General features: G+C 52.4%; 2 protein-coding genes across 5 annotated transcripts in view; one reads left to right on the forward strand and one right to left on the reverse strand.

The window, feature by feature from the left end:
* GCC1 (GRIP and coiled-coil domain containing 1) overlaps positions 1-14,483 on the reverse strand; it is a 325,404-nt gene that overhangs the window by 5,674 nt on the left and 305,247 nt on the right. Inside the window, exon 1 of one of the 2 annotated variants that reach the window (XM_079992427.1) lies at positions 430-498. The exons of the other annotated variant lie outside the window; for it this stretch is intronic. The gene's annotated coding sequence lies outside the window, so the exon portion shown is untranslated. Of the gene's footprint in view, positions 1-429; positions 499-14,483 lie in introns of those variants that run through there. 2 annotated transcript variants of the gene reach the window in all.
* FSCN3 (fascin actin-bundling protein 3) lies at positions 3,524-13,894 on the forward strand. Of its 3 annotated transcripts, XR_013842798.1 has the most exons (8): positions 3,525-3,816; positions 7,210-7,906; positions 8,465-8,583; positions 8,987-9,146; positions 10,816-10,986; positions 11,793-12,009; positions 13,085-13,144; positions 13,572-13,711. XR_013842798.1 is itself a non-coding variant. In XM_079992786.1 (7 exons), the coding sequence occupies exons 1-6, from the start codon at positions 3,718-3,720 to the stop codon at positions 11,996-11,998; spliced, it is 1,452 nt and encodes a 483-aa protein (XP_079848912.1). In that variant the 5' UTR covers positions 3,525-3,717; the 3' UTR covers positions 11,999-12,009; positions 13,572-13,707. The 3 variants fall into 3 exon arrangements, 2 of the variants coding, with proteins under 2 accessions (XP_079848911.1, XP_079848912.1); XM_079992786.1 differs by lacking the exon at positions 13,085-13,144 and having other exon boundaries at positions 13,572-13,707; XM_079992785.1 differs by lacking the exons at positions 11,793-12,009; positions 13,085-13,144 and having other exon boundaries at positions 3,524-3,816; positions 13,572-13,894.

Consider the following 14,483-nt stretch of genomic DNA (forward strand, 5'->3'; position numbering starts at 1 on the left):
TTAGCGGAGTCTGTAACCTGAGGCGCCTGTAACCCGAGGTACCACTGTATTCAAAAAGCAGGGGCCATTTGTTGTGGACAAATGCCAGCGGGACCTCGAAAGGGCCCCCTTCCCTTCAGGAGCTGAGGGCCGCATCCAGCCTGAATCTGGCCCTGCTCCTATTGGCAAGCCCCCCCCCCCCGGTTACAGGGTCAGGTGCCAGTGGGGCTGGGAGGGGGAGGCGGGTGGGGGGGAGCAGGAGAGGCCCGGGAAGCGGGGGGGGGTCGGCCTGCCGGGGGGGGGTCTCCCTCTCCCTCCCCCCCCCAGCCTCTCCCGCACGGGCTGGCAGCAGCAGCAGCAGCAGCGGGGGGGGGAGGCGCCGCTGCGGGCCGGGGGGGGGTCCCGGGGGGGAGTCCGAGGGGGCGGGGCTGGGGCGGGGGCGGGGCTCACCTCTCGGCCCTCCGCGCGGCCCCGGCCCGAAGCCCCTCGCCCAGCAGCTGGCCCCCCGCACTGCGCCTGCGCCGCCCACGCCGACTTCCGCCGACGCCGCCCGTCCGCGCATGCCCGGGAGGCGGCGCTGCGCCTGCGCCGAGGGAGCCACGCCTAGAGACTCGGTTGCCTTTGGGTAGACCAGCGCCGGGATCGGCAGCTTCCGGGTCCCCTGCGTCGCCGCGGCTGCGCATTGAGAGCCAGGGAGGGGGTCGTTTGGATGGCCTCGCGGGACCCCGGGAGGAGAGGGGGGGCTCGTGTCGGGGGCACTGGGCATGCTTTAGTTTCCTTGTTTCTTAAATTTCTCAACTCCCAAAGAATCCTAATATAATAATAATAATAATAATAGTTATAATATTGTTGTTTCGTTGTTGCTATTAATCAATATTAATATTAATATATAATTATATAAATAATATATTCTAATATAGTAATGATGTATTTTAATACAATATTACTATGTTAATAATATATATTAATATTAATATATCAATATCAATATCAATATTAATATTAATAATATAATTTTATACCCCAGCAACTCTGGGCGGCTAGCAAAGCGTCCCCCTGCGGTGCGCCTGCACATGGATGCTTCCGGGATGCGCATCTGGAGACACGCTTCCTCCTCCGAAGACGCAGCAGCGCCGCCTTGTCTCCGGTCGTTCCAAGGGCCAAATTCCTGGCCAGACAGCGCCCCCTGCAGGCGCGCCTTGGGCACAGGCGCCCCTGTCGAAGAGCTCAGCTGAGCTGGGCAGATGCAAAGGAGCCGCTCAGCTGTCGGGAATGAATGAATGAATGAATCTTTATTTGCAGCAGCCATCAGCAATAAAACAACATACCAAGAACAGAAATAAAAAGTCAATTCTATAAAATTCCTTTTAGGGTTTGGAATCAGTAGTCAAATAGTGGGTCTTATCCTGATTGCCCCAGCTAAAAACCTTGCCACCTTTGCTGTCCCCTGCTCATCCTGATCTGCCAAGTGGCTGGGCAACCCGGAGTGGACAATAAGAGAGGGGCGATAATCTCATTCCTGAAGTCTTGGCACGTAGCCGGAAATTCTTCCAGAGACCCCCAAACTATCAATAACTATCCCAGCAGACCTGTCAAAAAAGAGCAGGTATCTTTGAATAAACATACACAAATTTATTATTGGTAACATATAGATAGATAAATTAAGGATCTTTACAATTTTATAATATGCAGAGATTAACATGTGCTGAAAAACCAGAGAGAGAAGTTGGGAGGAGGCAGGGGGAGGTTCTGGTTTGGGGAGGGAAAAATAGGGGGGGAATGAGGATGCTATGTTTTTGATAAATTGTTATGTTGAAATTCTTAATAAAAAAATATTTTTTTTAAAAAAAGAGCAGGTATCTCTGTGAATGAAACAGGCCAGTGATGATGGATTCTGGAGCCAAGGTATTCACCTTTTCAAAAGGATGTTTCAGTCAGACCAGGGATCGTCAGGCCTCTTGATTGACATTTGCAGCGATGAAGTGCGCTGGCCAGATGACAAGACCCCCCCCCCCGGCATTGTCAACATCCTTTTTAAATTGTTGCACCCAGAACTGGACACAGTATTCCCACCGTGGTCTGACCAAGGCGGAAGAGAGTGGGACTATTATTGGCAAAACCTGTTGGTGTTTCACAACTTTCTGACTAGTTGCAGGACCTTAGCCAGACCTAGCAGAGTAAACACAGAATCCACGGAAGGAATTGGCGACTTGGCGGCAGACAGGATAGACGAAGCAGGAACCAGAAACTTGTTTTGTTGTTGAGTTGTTTAGTCGTGTCCGACTCTTCGTGACCCCCTGGACCAGAACACGCCAGGCCCTCCTGTCTTCCACTGCCTCCTGCAGTTTGGTCAAACTCATGCTGGTAGCTTCGAGAACACTGTCCCACCATCTCGTCCTCTGTCGTCCCCTTCTCCTTGTGCCCCCCATCTTTCCCAACATCAGGGTCTTCTCCAGGGAGTCTTCTCTTCTCATGAGGTGGCCAAAGTCTTGGAGCCTCAGCTTCAGGATCTGTCCTTCCAGTGAGCACTCAGGGCTGATTTCCTTCAGAATGGAGAGGTTTGATCTTCTTGCAGTCCATGGGACTCTCAGGAGTCTCCTCCGGTACCACAATTCAAAAGCATCAATTCTTCAGCGATCAGCCTTCTTTATGATCCAGCTCTCACTTCCATACATCACTAATGGGAAAACCATGACTTTAACTATACGGACCTTTATTATTTATGGTTTATTATATACGGTGGACTATTTACAGGAACAGAACGCAGATCTTATGCTAGCTCTCTCTGGCACGACTGACAACTCCTACACTCACTGACACACTCCTACACTCACTGACACACAGAACTACCAGTTAGTAGGCCATTAATTATCACTCCCTTGAGAAAGCTTGACCAGTCAGGGAGCTGTCTCCATGCCTCTGTTATCACCAGGCAGACTTACTCCTTCAGATTGCCTTCTGGCTGTCTGCCAAACCTTAATTGACTCTGTGTGAGTAGCTGCACGTACACAGTTTCCCAACAACTATGACTTCCCTTGACCTGGACACTAGACTTCTGCGGATGCAACCTAGAATGTTGTTGTTGTTGTTGAGTCGTTTAGTGGTGTCCGACTCTTCGTGACCCCCTGGACCAGAACACGCCAGGCACTCCTGTCTTCCACTGCCTCCCGCAGTTTGGTCAAACTCGTGCTGGTAGCTTCGAGAACACTGTCCAACCATCTCGTCCTCTGTCGTCCCCTTCTCCTTGTGCCCTCCATCTTTCCCAACATCAGGGTCTTCTCCAGGGTCTCTTCTCCTGAGGTGGCCAAAGTCTTGGAGCCTCAGCTTCAGGATCTGTCCTTCCAGTGAGCACTCAGGGCTGATTTCCTTCAGAATGGAGAGGTTTGATCTTCTTGCAGTCCATGGGACTCTCAAGAGTCTCCTCCAGCCTAGAATAGCATTAGCCTTTTTTGCTGCAGCATCACACTGTTGGCTAGTGTTCAGCCTGTGGTCCACCAAGACCCCTCCATCCTTTCTGAGGTCACAAAGGCCAGACTTGCCATGGAGCTTCTCCCCTTGGAATCCTGGGCCAGCGTCTCCCGCAGGGAGAAGAACCTCTTCCTCTCTTCCTCCCCCCTCCCCAGCACCCTCAGAAGCCTCTCCCATGGCCCAGCCGGCCAGTCGGTGGGCAGCGCAAGGTCCAAAGTGGGGGCCTGCCTGTTGCTGACGCCCTGGTAGCTCCGCCCCTCCTGCGCAGCCATGCAGATTGGGCTGGTCAACTGGACAGGCGGGTATCTCACTGGAGAATGCTATGGCGACGGCGTCAGCGTCTTGGGAAACTCACTGGAGAAGAAACAGGTATCCCCCTGGAAGCCTCAAATGATGCTCCAGTGTCAGATTTGGGGCAGTTTTTCACTGAATTGCAATGGTCAGGCATGTCCAAAGTCTGTTGGGGGGGGGCCAATCCAGTCGGTTTATTCTGGCCCCTGTGGCAGTTTATTTCCTGGGGGTAATATCCTTTAAAAAGCTCAACAACTTCAATCCGAAAAAAAGGTCAACAACTTTGGCCGGCCCCCGACACATGTTCACTTCATCACATCTGGCCCTTTTTGAAAAAAGTTTGGACACCCCCCCCCCCGCTAATGGCTATTTATGCCAGGGGGTTTGGACTGGGTGTCCATCAATATGCAGATGATACCCAGCTCTACCTCTCTTTCAAATCAGAACAAGTGAAGGCGGTGAAGGTCCTGTGTGAGTGTCTGGAGGCGGTTGGAGGATGGATGGCGGCTAATGGATTGAAGTTGAATCCTGACAAGACAGAAGTACTGTTTTTGGGGGACAGGAGGCGGGCAGGTGTGGAGGATTCCCTGGTCCTGAATGGGGCAACTGTGCCCCTGAAGGACCAGGTGCACAGCCTGGGAGTCATTTTGGACTCACAGCTGTCCATGGAGGCACAGGTCAAATCTGTGTCCTGGGCAGCTGTTTACCAGCTCCATCTGGTACGTAGGCTGAGACCCTATCTGCCTGCGGACTGTCTCGCCAGAGTGGTGCATGCTCTGGTTATCTCCCGCTTGGACTACTGCAATGCACTCTACGTGGGGCTACCTTTGAAGGTGACTCGGAAACTACAACTAATCCAGAATGCGGCAGCTAGACTGGTGACTGGGAGCGGCCGCCGAGACCATATAACACCGGTCTTGAAAGACCTACACTGGCTCCCAGTACGTTTCCGAGCACAATTCAAAGTGCTGGTGTTGACCTTTAAAGCCCTAAACAGCCTCGGCCCAGTATACCTGAAGGAGCGTCTCCTCCCCCATCGTTCTGCCCGGACGCTGAGATCCAGCGCCGAGGGCCTTCTGGCGGTTCCCTCATTGCGAGAAGCAAAGCTACAGGGAACCAGGCAGAGAGCCTTCTCGGTAGTGGCGCCCGCCCTGTGGAATGCCCTTCCAGCAGGTGTCAAAGCAATAAATAACTACCTGACATTCAGAAGACATCTAAAGGCAGCCCTGTTCAGGGAAGTTTTTAATGTGTGATATTTTAGTGTATTTTTGGTTTCTATGGAAGCCACCCAGAGTGGCTGGGGAAACAGAGGCAGATGGGCGGGGTACAATTAATTAATTAATTAATTAATTAATTAATATGCTGCCAAGGTCATATATGGCCGGTTTTTCTGACTATCTATCTTATCTATATTAATACCATCAAAAAACAGTGCTTACTTTCCCTTTTAGTTGCTATTTTATACGATACAATAATCTTTATTGTCATTGTCCCATACAGAACAACAAAATTGAAAAAACCTGCATCAGACATTCAAAAACCCACAAGCCAGCTATCCCAGCCTGGTTAGCCCCTAAAAACTCTGATACCCCATAACTGAATACAATATACTCACATACCTAGAACTAACTTAGTTGGTCTTTAAGGTGCTACTGGAAGGAATTTTTTTTTCTTTTATTTTGTTTTGACTATGGCAGACCAACACGGCTACCTACCTGTAACTACTCACATAAAGACTACCTTAGTAAAGGTAAAGGTACCCCTGACCATTAGGTCCAGTCGTGACCGACTCTGGGGTTGTGGCGCTCATCTCACTCTATAGGCTGAGGGAGCCGGCGTTTGTCCACATACAGCTTCTGAGTCATGTGTCCAGCATGACAAAGCCGCTTCTGGCGAACCAGAGTAGCACATGGAAACGCCGCTTACCTTCCCACCAGAGCGGTACCTATTTATCTACTTGCACTTTTGACGTGCTTTCAAACTGCTAGGTTGGCAGGAAAGACTACCTTACACTGCGTTTAAAAACCAAAATCGCATTTGGATAGAAACTGTTTCTCAGGTGGCTAGTCCTAGTCTTTATAACCCAGTACCGTCTTCCAGAGGGACGCGGGTGGCGCTGTGGGTAAAACCTCAGCGCCTAGGGCTTGCCAATCGCATGGTGGGTGGTTCGAATCCCCGCGGCGGGGTGAGCTCCCGTTGTTCGGTCCCAGCTCCTGCCCACCTAGCAGTTTGAAAGCACCCCTAAGTGCAAGTAGATAAATAGGTACCGCTTTATAGCGGGAAGGTAAACGGCGTTTCCGTGTGCTGCGCTGGTGCTGTCTCGCCAGAGCAGCTTCGTCACGCTGGCCACGTGACCCGGAAGTGTCTCCGGACGGCGCTGGCTCCTGGCCTCTTAAGTGAGAGGGGTGCACAACCCTAGAGTCGGACATGACTGGCCCGTACGGGCAGGGGTACCTTTACCTTACCGTCTTCCAGAAGGCAAAAGCTGAAAAAGATCATTTCCGGGGTGTGCACTATCCTGCGCTATCTCTGCAGCTTTCTTATGGCACCTGGAAACATAGATTTGATCCAAGGTGGGAAAAGTGCGCCCAATTATCCTCTCCACGGTCTTTACAACCCTGGACAGCGTTGTTTTTCCCCTGACCTTGCAGCTCCCAAACCACACACAGAGACCATAATTATAATAATAATTTAATAATAATTTATTATTTATACCCCGCCCATCCGGCTCAGTTTCCCCAGCCACTCTGGGCAGCTCCCAACAGAATTAAAAGCACAACAGAGCATCAAACATTAAAAGCTTCCCTAAACAGGGCTGCCTTCAGATGCTTTCTAAATTTTGTTAATGTTGTTAATATTGTTCTATAGGTCATGAGTGCTGTAACATTTCTGACTTCTGTTGTAACGGTGATGTTTAGCTTATTTCTTTAGTTGCTTTGTTAATAGCGTTTCATCGATTATTTTGCCAATGATTTGTTAATTATGCTGTATGATTTGTGTTATATTTGTGATTTATTGCTTGTAAGCCATTTTGCGATTTGTGCGAATGGCGCAGAAATATGATAAATCATCCCAGAGAAATACCCAGGGACATTCCTTTGGGATCTGTTATGTACTGAGTTGAATAGAATCCAAAAGGCAGCAGTCTGATTGGTCCTAGAACAATACGATTCAGAATACAGCAATCTGATTGGTCCTAGAACAATAGGGTCCAGAATGCAGCAGTCTGATTGGTCCACAGGAGCCACCCAATCCAGCACCAGGTGGAAGTGAATCTGCAACCTGATTGGCCTACAGGAGAATCCCGGAATTAGCCAATCACGTGGGGCCCATTGTAAATAATGTATATAAAGCAGACATTCTGGGGGAACTTCCATTCCTCCTCACCACTGAACAAAGAGCATGAAATCCACTCTCGACTCCGGGTATATTTCAGGATCCCTGCTGACCTGCCCCTCTCGCCCCCTGCAGACCTGGGACCTGGAGGTGACCACGAAGCCTGGGAAGCTCACGGTGACGGTGCTGAGGGGCCAGCAAGGGCGCTGCCTCCTGGTGGACGCGGATGGCACCGTCCGGTGCGGTCACCCGGCCTCGGGGCGGCAGAGCCAGTTTTTGCTGGAGGTGCACTCCAGCGGGGCCTGGAGCTTCCAACATCTGGAGAGCAAGAGGTTCCTGGAGTCGGACGGGGAGGACGTCTTCTGCGTCTGCAGAGAGCTGACGCGGCGCCACATGTGGATGCCCCAGCTGGCCATGCATGCGCACGTGGTCCTCTTCAACCCCAGCAGCCGGCTGTACGCACGCACCGACCCCGAGCTGAACCGTGTCTGGGTGGACACGCCGGTGCCTTACTGCGAGGAGTGCGGCTTTGTCCTGAGGCTGCGCTGTGGCGTCTGCCATCTGGAGACGTCCAACCACAAGTTTGTCTCCCGGCAGGAGAAGCTGGCCAAGAAGCCCTCGGCCGAGACGGCCTTCCACCTGAACCTGAGGCCCGGCTGCCTGGCCTTCCTGACCGACAGGGAGGGGCACATCCTGTACCCGCAGGGCAGCCGGGGGCTCCTGTGCCTCGGAGACTGCCCCGAAGACAACGAGGAGTGGTTCGTCATCAAGAGGTGCCCGCAGTGGGTCAGCCTGAGAACCAGGGCCAAGAAGTACATGGGCATCCTCTGCGGCAAGTAAACCCCGGGGGGAGCAGCAGGGGCCAGGCCGGGGGCCCAGGGCCTCTTTGACTCATGTCAGGGGTGATTCAGTTCAGATTTGGGAGGGTGTGCTTGATGACCCATGGAGGTCCCTTCCACAGTTCTCTGGTTCCATCTAGCTCAGTATTGTCAACCCTGGCTGGCAACTGTGGATCTCCAGGGTTTCAGGCATGGTCTGTCCCTCTCCTTCCTGGAGATGCTGTCCGTGGGGACTGAACCTGGAAGCTTCTGCAGAATATTAAAAACATGATAAAACACCAAACGTTAAAAACTTCCCTAAACAGGGCTGCCTTCAGAGGTCTTCTAAAAGTCAGGTAGTTGTTTATTTCCTTGACATCTGATGGGAGGGTGTTCCACAGGACTCTGGGGAAACAAGTAATGTTGTACTTGACTGCTCCAGTGGATTACATCCCACAAAATCCTGGAGAGACAATGCTGCCAGCCAGTGTCCTGAGCTAGATGAAGCCGACTCAGTGCAAGGCAGCAGCTCCCCGTGCTGCACCTCCTGAGCTGCTCTTCTCTCCCCTCAGACTCGGAGGTCTACGCAGGCTCCAAAAAGGCAACCCCCATGTCCACGTTCCTCTTTCATGTCAGTCCCGATGCCCAAACCGTGCAGCTGAAAGACATCAACCACAAGTACCTGGCACAGGTAAGTTAGGGGCTCCTCCACCCCCCAAGGCTGGGTCCAGGGTCCCTGTGAGGGTCAGGAGGATTGGGGGACGACAACTTTCATTCCCATGGAGAGCCAGTGTGGTGTAGTGGTTAATCTGGGGAACCGGGTTCGAGTCTCCACTCCTCCACATGCAGCTGCTGGGTGACCTTGGGCCAGTCACACTTCTTTGAAGTCTCTCAGCCTCACTCACCTCACAGAGTGTTTGTTGTGGGGGAGGAAGGGAAAGGAGAATGTTAGCCGCTTTGAGACTCCTGAAGGGGAGTGAAAGGCGGGATATCAAATCCAAACTCTTCTTCTTCTTCTTCTTCCATGGGGCAGAGTGGCTGGTTTTCTCTCTCCTCCCCCCCCCCCCACCGCTGACTTGGTCTTCTCTCCCCAGAGGGAGTTCCAGAGTGTGATGGCCGACGGCTGCAGCAAAGAACCTGAGACCCAGTTCAGCATCCTGTGGCATTATGGGAAAATCTTCCTGAGGGCGCTCAACGGCCGCTACCTGGGCACCCTCCCGGTTGGGCTGGTGGTGGCCAGAGCCGTGCAGCCAGGTGAGGAGAAGGGGGAGGGGGAGAGAGGAGGGTCTCTGGCTGGGGGAGGTGGAGCGGGAAGGAAGCATCTCCCCAGGAATCCCCCTGACCTTATGTGATGTCTCACCTGCCCCAGGTGAGGAGTCTGGCCTGGCGACCCAACTGACGTAACCCCTGTAGAAATGCAAACAAATGCTAGGAGAGAATATATTTATTAGATATTATCCTTCCTCATGTTTGTGTCATCCCTTTGCAGCTTAAAAAGGAAGCGTTTAAACCAGGGGTCAGCGACCTTTTTCAGCCGTGGGCTGGTCCACCGTCCCTCAGAGCATGTGGTGGGCTGGACTATATTTTGAAAAAGAAAAGTGAACGAATTCCTATGCCCCACAAATAACCCAGAAATGCATTTTAAATAAGAGCACACATTCTATTCATGTAAAAACATGCTGATTCCCGGACTGTCCACGGGCTGGATTGAGAAGGCGGCTGGGCCGGATCCAGCCCCCGGGCCTTAATTTGCCTGCCCCTGGTTTAAACAGTGATTATAAGCTATTTGCCAATATACTGCCTGACCGAATGAAAGGAGTTTTGGTAGAAATTCATCCTAATCAGGCTGGTTTCCTACCAGGATGCCAGATGAAGGATAATATAAGAAATATAACTGATGTGATAGAATATCCGGAGGTCAGAAATGAGAAATAATCTGCTTTAATGTTTATAGATGCAGAAAAGGCCTTTGATAATATTTCATGGGCCTTTATGAAGAAGATAATAGAAAAGATGAATTTTGGGGATGCAAAATTCCCCCTTAAAACAATCACCACACTAACAGTCTTGAAAATAGCACGTACTCACTCTGAATAATTGTTGGAGAGTAACAGATACAGCAGAGTAACGAGATTAACAGAGACAGACAGGCTTGAAATGCAGTATTAAAGGAAAAAATAAGGTTAGAATGTGCTAAGATAATTATAGGATAGAAAACAGAGGAAGATGGAAAGGAATTGCTGAAACAATTAATAGAAGTGGAATACAAAAAGGGAGGTGTGAGGAGATCGCTGAAATAAGTGAATGAAAGATAAGATATTGAAATTATTTGATGTGTTTTTGTTTTTGTTATGTTTTGTTAGTTTAATGTGTTAGTGTTAAGTAGTGTTTTTGTATTGTATTGTATTGTTCTTTTTTTCTGTAGTGTTTAAACTGTTGGAAAAGCAATAAATATTATTTTTTAAAAAAAATGAAATAGCGATTCAGTTGTAAAGACGTACTGAAGTCTACCTTAAAACGGTGCCTGAGCGTTGGAGCTCCGACTTAGCAAATGTTGCCCTTTTGCTGGCAGATCATAAAGGGGGGGGGGGGGGAGGGTGTGTCCAGGCAGGCAAGGGAATATATTGCTATGCCCTCCTCTTCTTGCCAGGGCACAGTGCAGGGTGCGTCTCTGGCAGGAAAACTCTGCGAGCTCCAGCTCATATCTTGCAAAACTTGACTTGTTGGTTTGGAATGCACTTTAAATACCCCACACATCCTGCCCCTTCTGGCTCTTTTGGAAAAGGGGTTCTCCTCCACCCCCAGACCCCAAAGGAAGGAGAGCAGCCCAGGCCGGCTGCCAAGAAAAGTCTGGACCAAAGGTCCTCAGGGACCCCGTCTCCTCGCCATCTCCCAGCTGACCTCCTGCCCCACTGCATTGCAGGGCCCCACGAGGAGTTTGGCCTGCGCCTGGCCAACCGCTCCTTCCTGCTGCTGCGCGGCTGCTACGGCTACGTGGGGAGCTCCTGCTGCCATGAGGCCCTGCAGTGCAACCTCCTGGAGCCCGACTGCATTGAGCTGCTGCCCTGCAAAGAGGGCATCTACCACTTCCAGAGTAGGTGAAGGGAAGGAGGGGGGACATGCCAGGGGGGCAGGCCCAGGGCCCATCTGGTCCAGCATCCTGTTGCTTCAAAGGGAGACCCACAAACAAGATTCGAGCACGAGGGCACCTCTCCCCTCCTGCTGTTTCCAGAAACCGGTATTACGAAGCACTGCTGCCTCTGACTGTAGCAGCAGAGCAGAGCCATCCTGGCTACTAGCTATTGAGGGATGCGAGTGGCACTGTGGTCTAAACCACTGAGCCTCTGGGGCTTGCCGATCAGAAGGTCAGCGGTTCAAATCCCCGCGATGGGGTGAGCTCCCGTTGCTCAGTCCCTGCTCCTGCCAACCTAGCAGTTCGAAAGCACGTCAAAGTGCAAGTAGATAAATAGGTACCACTGTGGTAGGAAGGTAAACGGTGTTTCTGTGCACTCTGGTTTCCGTCACGATGTCCCATTGCACCAGAAGCGGTTTAGTCCTTCTGGCCACATGACCCGGAAAGCTGTCTGTGGACAAACACTGGCTCCCTTGGCCTGAAAGCAAGATGAGCGCCGCAACCCCATAGTCGCCTTTGACTGGACTTAACCGTCCAGGGGTCCTTTACCTTTACCTGTACTAGCCATTGATAGCCCTCCCCCCTGTGAGTTCCTCTAATTCTGTTCTCGAGCCATCCCAATCGGTGGCCATAGTTGCCTCCTGTGGCAGGGAGTTCCACAGTTGCATTGCGCAAAAAATGCCATTTCTTTCACCTGAATCCTGAATCTCCAAACGCCCGTCTTTGTTGGACGCCCACCACTTTTCCACCGTTGTTTCGCTTCCCAGGCCGCGGCAAGAGCTTTTGGTGCCTGACTTCGGAAGGGACCTTCAGCCCCTGGGGGAAGTTTGCCTTGAATTTCTGCGTCGAGATCCGAGGGAACAACCTCCTGGCCGTGCTGGGACCCAACGGGTACTTCCTGCGTGCCGACCGGGAGGGCTGCCTGGTGGCCGACAGTGAGGAAGTGACCTGTGAGTGCCTCTGGGAGTTCTAGGCCTCAGGCAGGTGAGAAGAAGGGGGCCAGTCGCCTTGCCAGGGTTGGGAGTGGAAGAGGCGGAGAGCCCAGCAGAGATGGGAGGGCAGAGACCCCGAGGGACGTCCAATGCTCCTTCCTCAATCAGCCGCCAGCACAGACCCCGGACCCCACTGTGGCATCTCAGGGGGGTGAAGTTTTGGGCTTGCAGATCCCCAGATGCAGTTCAGCCTCCCACTTGCAGGACTCCCCTGGAGGTCTTTCTGCCACCCAAAGGCTCCAGGACCACCCACTGTGTGTCAACAGAGGCAGAAAATGGAAGCAATTACCGTATTTTTCGCTCCATAGGACGCACCGGCCCATAGGACGCACCAAGTTTTTTTGGGGGGAAAGAAAGAAAAAAAAATTATTTCCCCCCCAGGCGCTTGTGGGGCCAGCAGCCGGGAGAAGCGCTCTTCTCCCCACCACTCGCCTGCAGACCAGGTCCGGGGACAGCGGGAAGACGCGCTGCACCTCCCCGCTGTCCCCGGAGCTTGCGGGGCTGGCGGCCGGGAGAACCACGCGTCTCCCCACCATCAGCCCCCAAACCACATCGGGAGACAGCGGGATGGCGGCGTTCCACCTCCCCGCTGTCCCCCGACCTTGTGGGACTGGCGCTGCGGCTCTCCTGAAGCCTGGAGAGCGAGAGGGGTCGGTGCGCACCGACCCCTCTCGCTCTCCAGGCTTCAGCGAAAGCCTGCATTCGCCCCATAGGACGCACACGCATTTCCCCTTCATTTTTGGAGGGGAAAAAGTGTGTCCTATAGGGCGAAAAATACGGTATGTACTTTCAGGTTTTCAGCATTCAAAAACTGAAACGTTTGGCTTCAGAGACGCTCGAAAACTGAGGTTCTACTGTGCAATAAAGCTCAGAAAAACTTGGAACCAGGCCTGGCCCCACTTGACCCCATTGATTGGGGGGGGGATAATAATAATAAATAATAAATAATAACAATAACAATTTATTATTTATACCCTGCCCATTTGGCTGGGTTTCCCCAGCCACTCTGGGCGGCTCCCAACCAAAAATTAAAAACACAATACAGCATAAAAAACTTCCCTAAACAGGGCTGCCTTTAGATGGAACTGGTGCTCCCACAGGGGACACATAATACCCGTTTCTCATTGGTAAGAACTCACATCCTTTTGTGTGGCAGCACTTTGGAACTCCCTCCTTGCCTACTGATATCAGGCAGGCACCTTCAACCGCCTTTTCCTCGGCACCTGCTAAAAACATTTCTGACCAGGCCTGTGGAATGTGGAGGTGTTTCTTCACCTGTTTTTAGTTTATTGCTGGATTCACCCTGCAAGCGTATTGAAAAGTTGAGCTTACTGACAATATTGTTTTATCCCTTTTTGTAAGCCACTTTGAGGTTTGTGTGTGTGTGTGTTTTACATTCAAGCAGTGTGTAAATTTTAAGAAATGAATTGCTGGGGTCTGGGAGCCTCGGGGTCCCGTCCCAATCTGTGAGTCTATGATTTTATGAACTAAACCAGGCAGGGTTCTGGCCCCCAGTGACTCTGGGAGGGCTAACCAGGAGGTCATTGTTCACAGGTGTCTGCAGGAGAGGAGGACACGGAAACCCATCAGAGTCCTTGTTGGGCCACCCAAGATGTCCGAATGCCTTGGCCTTCTCTCTGCGGCCTCATCCGGACACATCAGCAAGAGGCCTGGAGGCAGCACCTGCAGCAGAGGAAAAGGAGGAGGGGGGCTCTTCCCTCCCTCCCACAAAGGGGGTCTCACCCGCTGCCATTCTCCCCCATTGAGGTGAAGGGGCAGATGCTGCCAGAGGAGGATTTGGGGCTGGGGTGTGGCTCCCCCCCTCTACAGGACCACTTAGGTCTCTTCTGAAAAGGAGCCGTTCTTAAAAGCAAAAAGACCCCGGCCTCTGTTTGTTTCAAATGGGGGGGGGGGAGGATCGTAGAGTCCAGAGGGTCAGGAAGGGGGGAGTAGGACGGGCATCCGGGGTGTCCCCAGGATTTATTTGGACCAAGGATGGATCCCTGAGCCCAGATGCAACACTGCCCAACAGAGGTGCCCCTGGGCATGTGCAGAGCATATGTCTCGCTTCAAGAAGTAGCTACAACTACCAGCCCCTCCACCACTGACTTGGGGTGGGGACACTAGTGGAGGAACAGTGGGGCGCACCATCGGGGAGGGGGGTACCATTGCGCCCCCCAGACACATGCCGTGCACCCCCCACCACGCCGGGTGTCACGCCCCCGCAGGCAACGTGCCACACTCCCGGGACGCGTGCCAGCCATGCCCCCACCTGCTATCCGCCTCCAGTGCCGGACTATGCAGCTTTACCATGGGGGAGAAGGGCACCCAGCCCAGCCTCTTCAGCCCCTGGGCTCCTCTCCTCACCTCGCCCAGTGGCCGTTTCCCAAAAACTGCCGGGGAAGGAGGCAGCTGAGCTATGGAACTCCCTCCCACTGGAGGCAGGCATGGGCACCAACTTGGGTG

The sequence above is a fragment of the Podarcis cretensis genome (genome assembly GCF_951804945.1).
Source record: "Podarcis cretensis genome assembly, chromosome: 10".
NCBI lineage: Eukaryota > Metazoa > Chordata > Lepidosauria > Squamata > Lacertidae > Podarcis > Podarcis cretensis.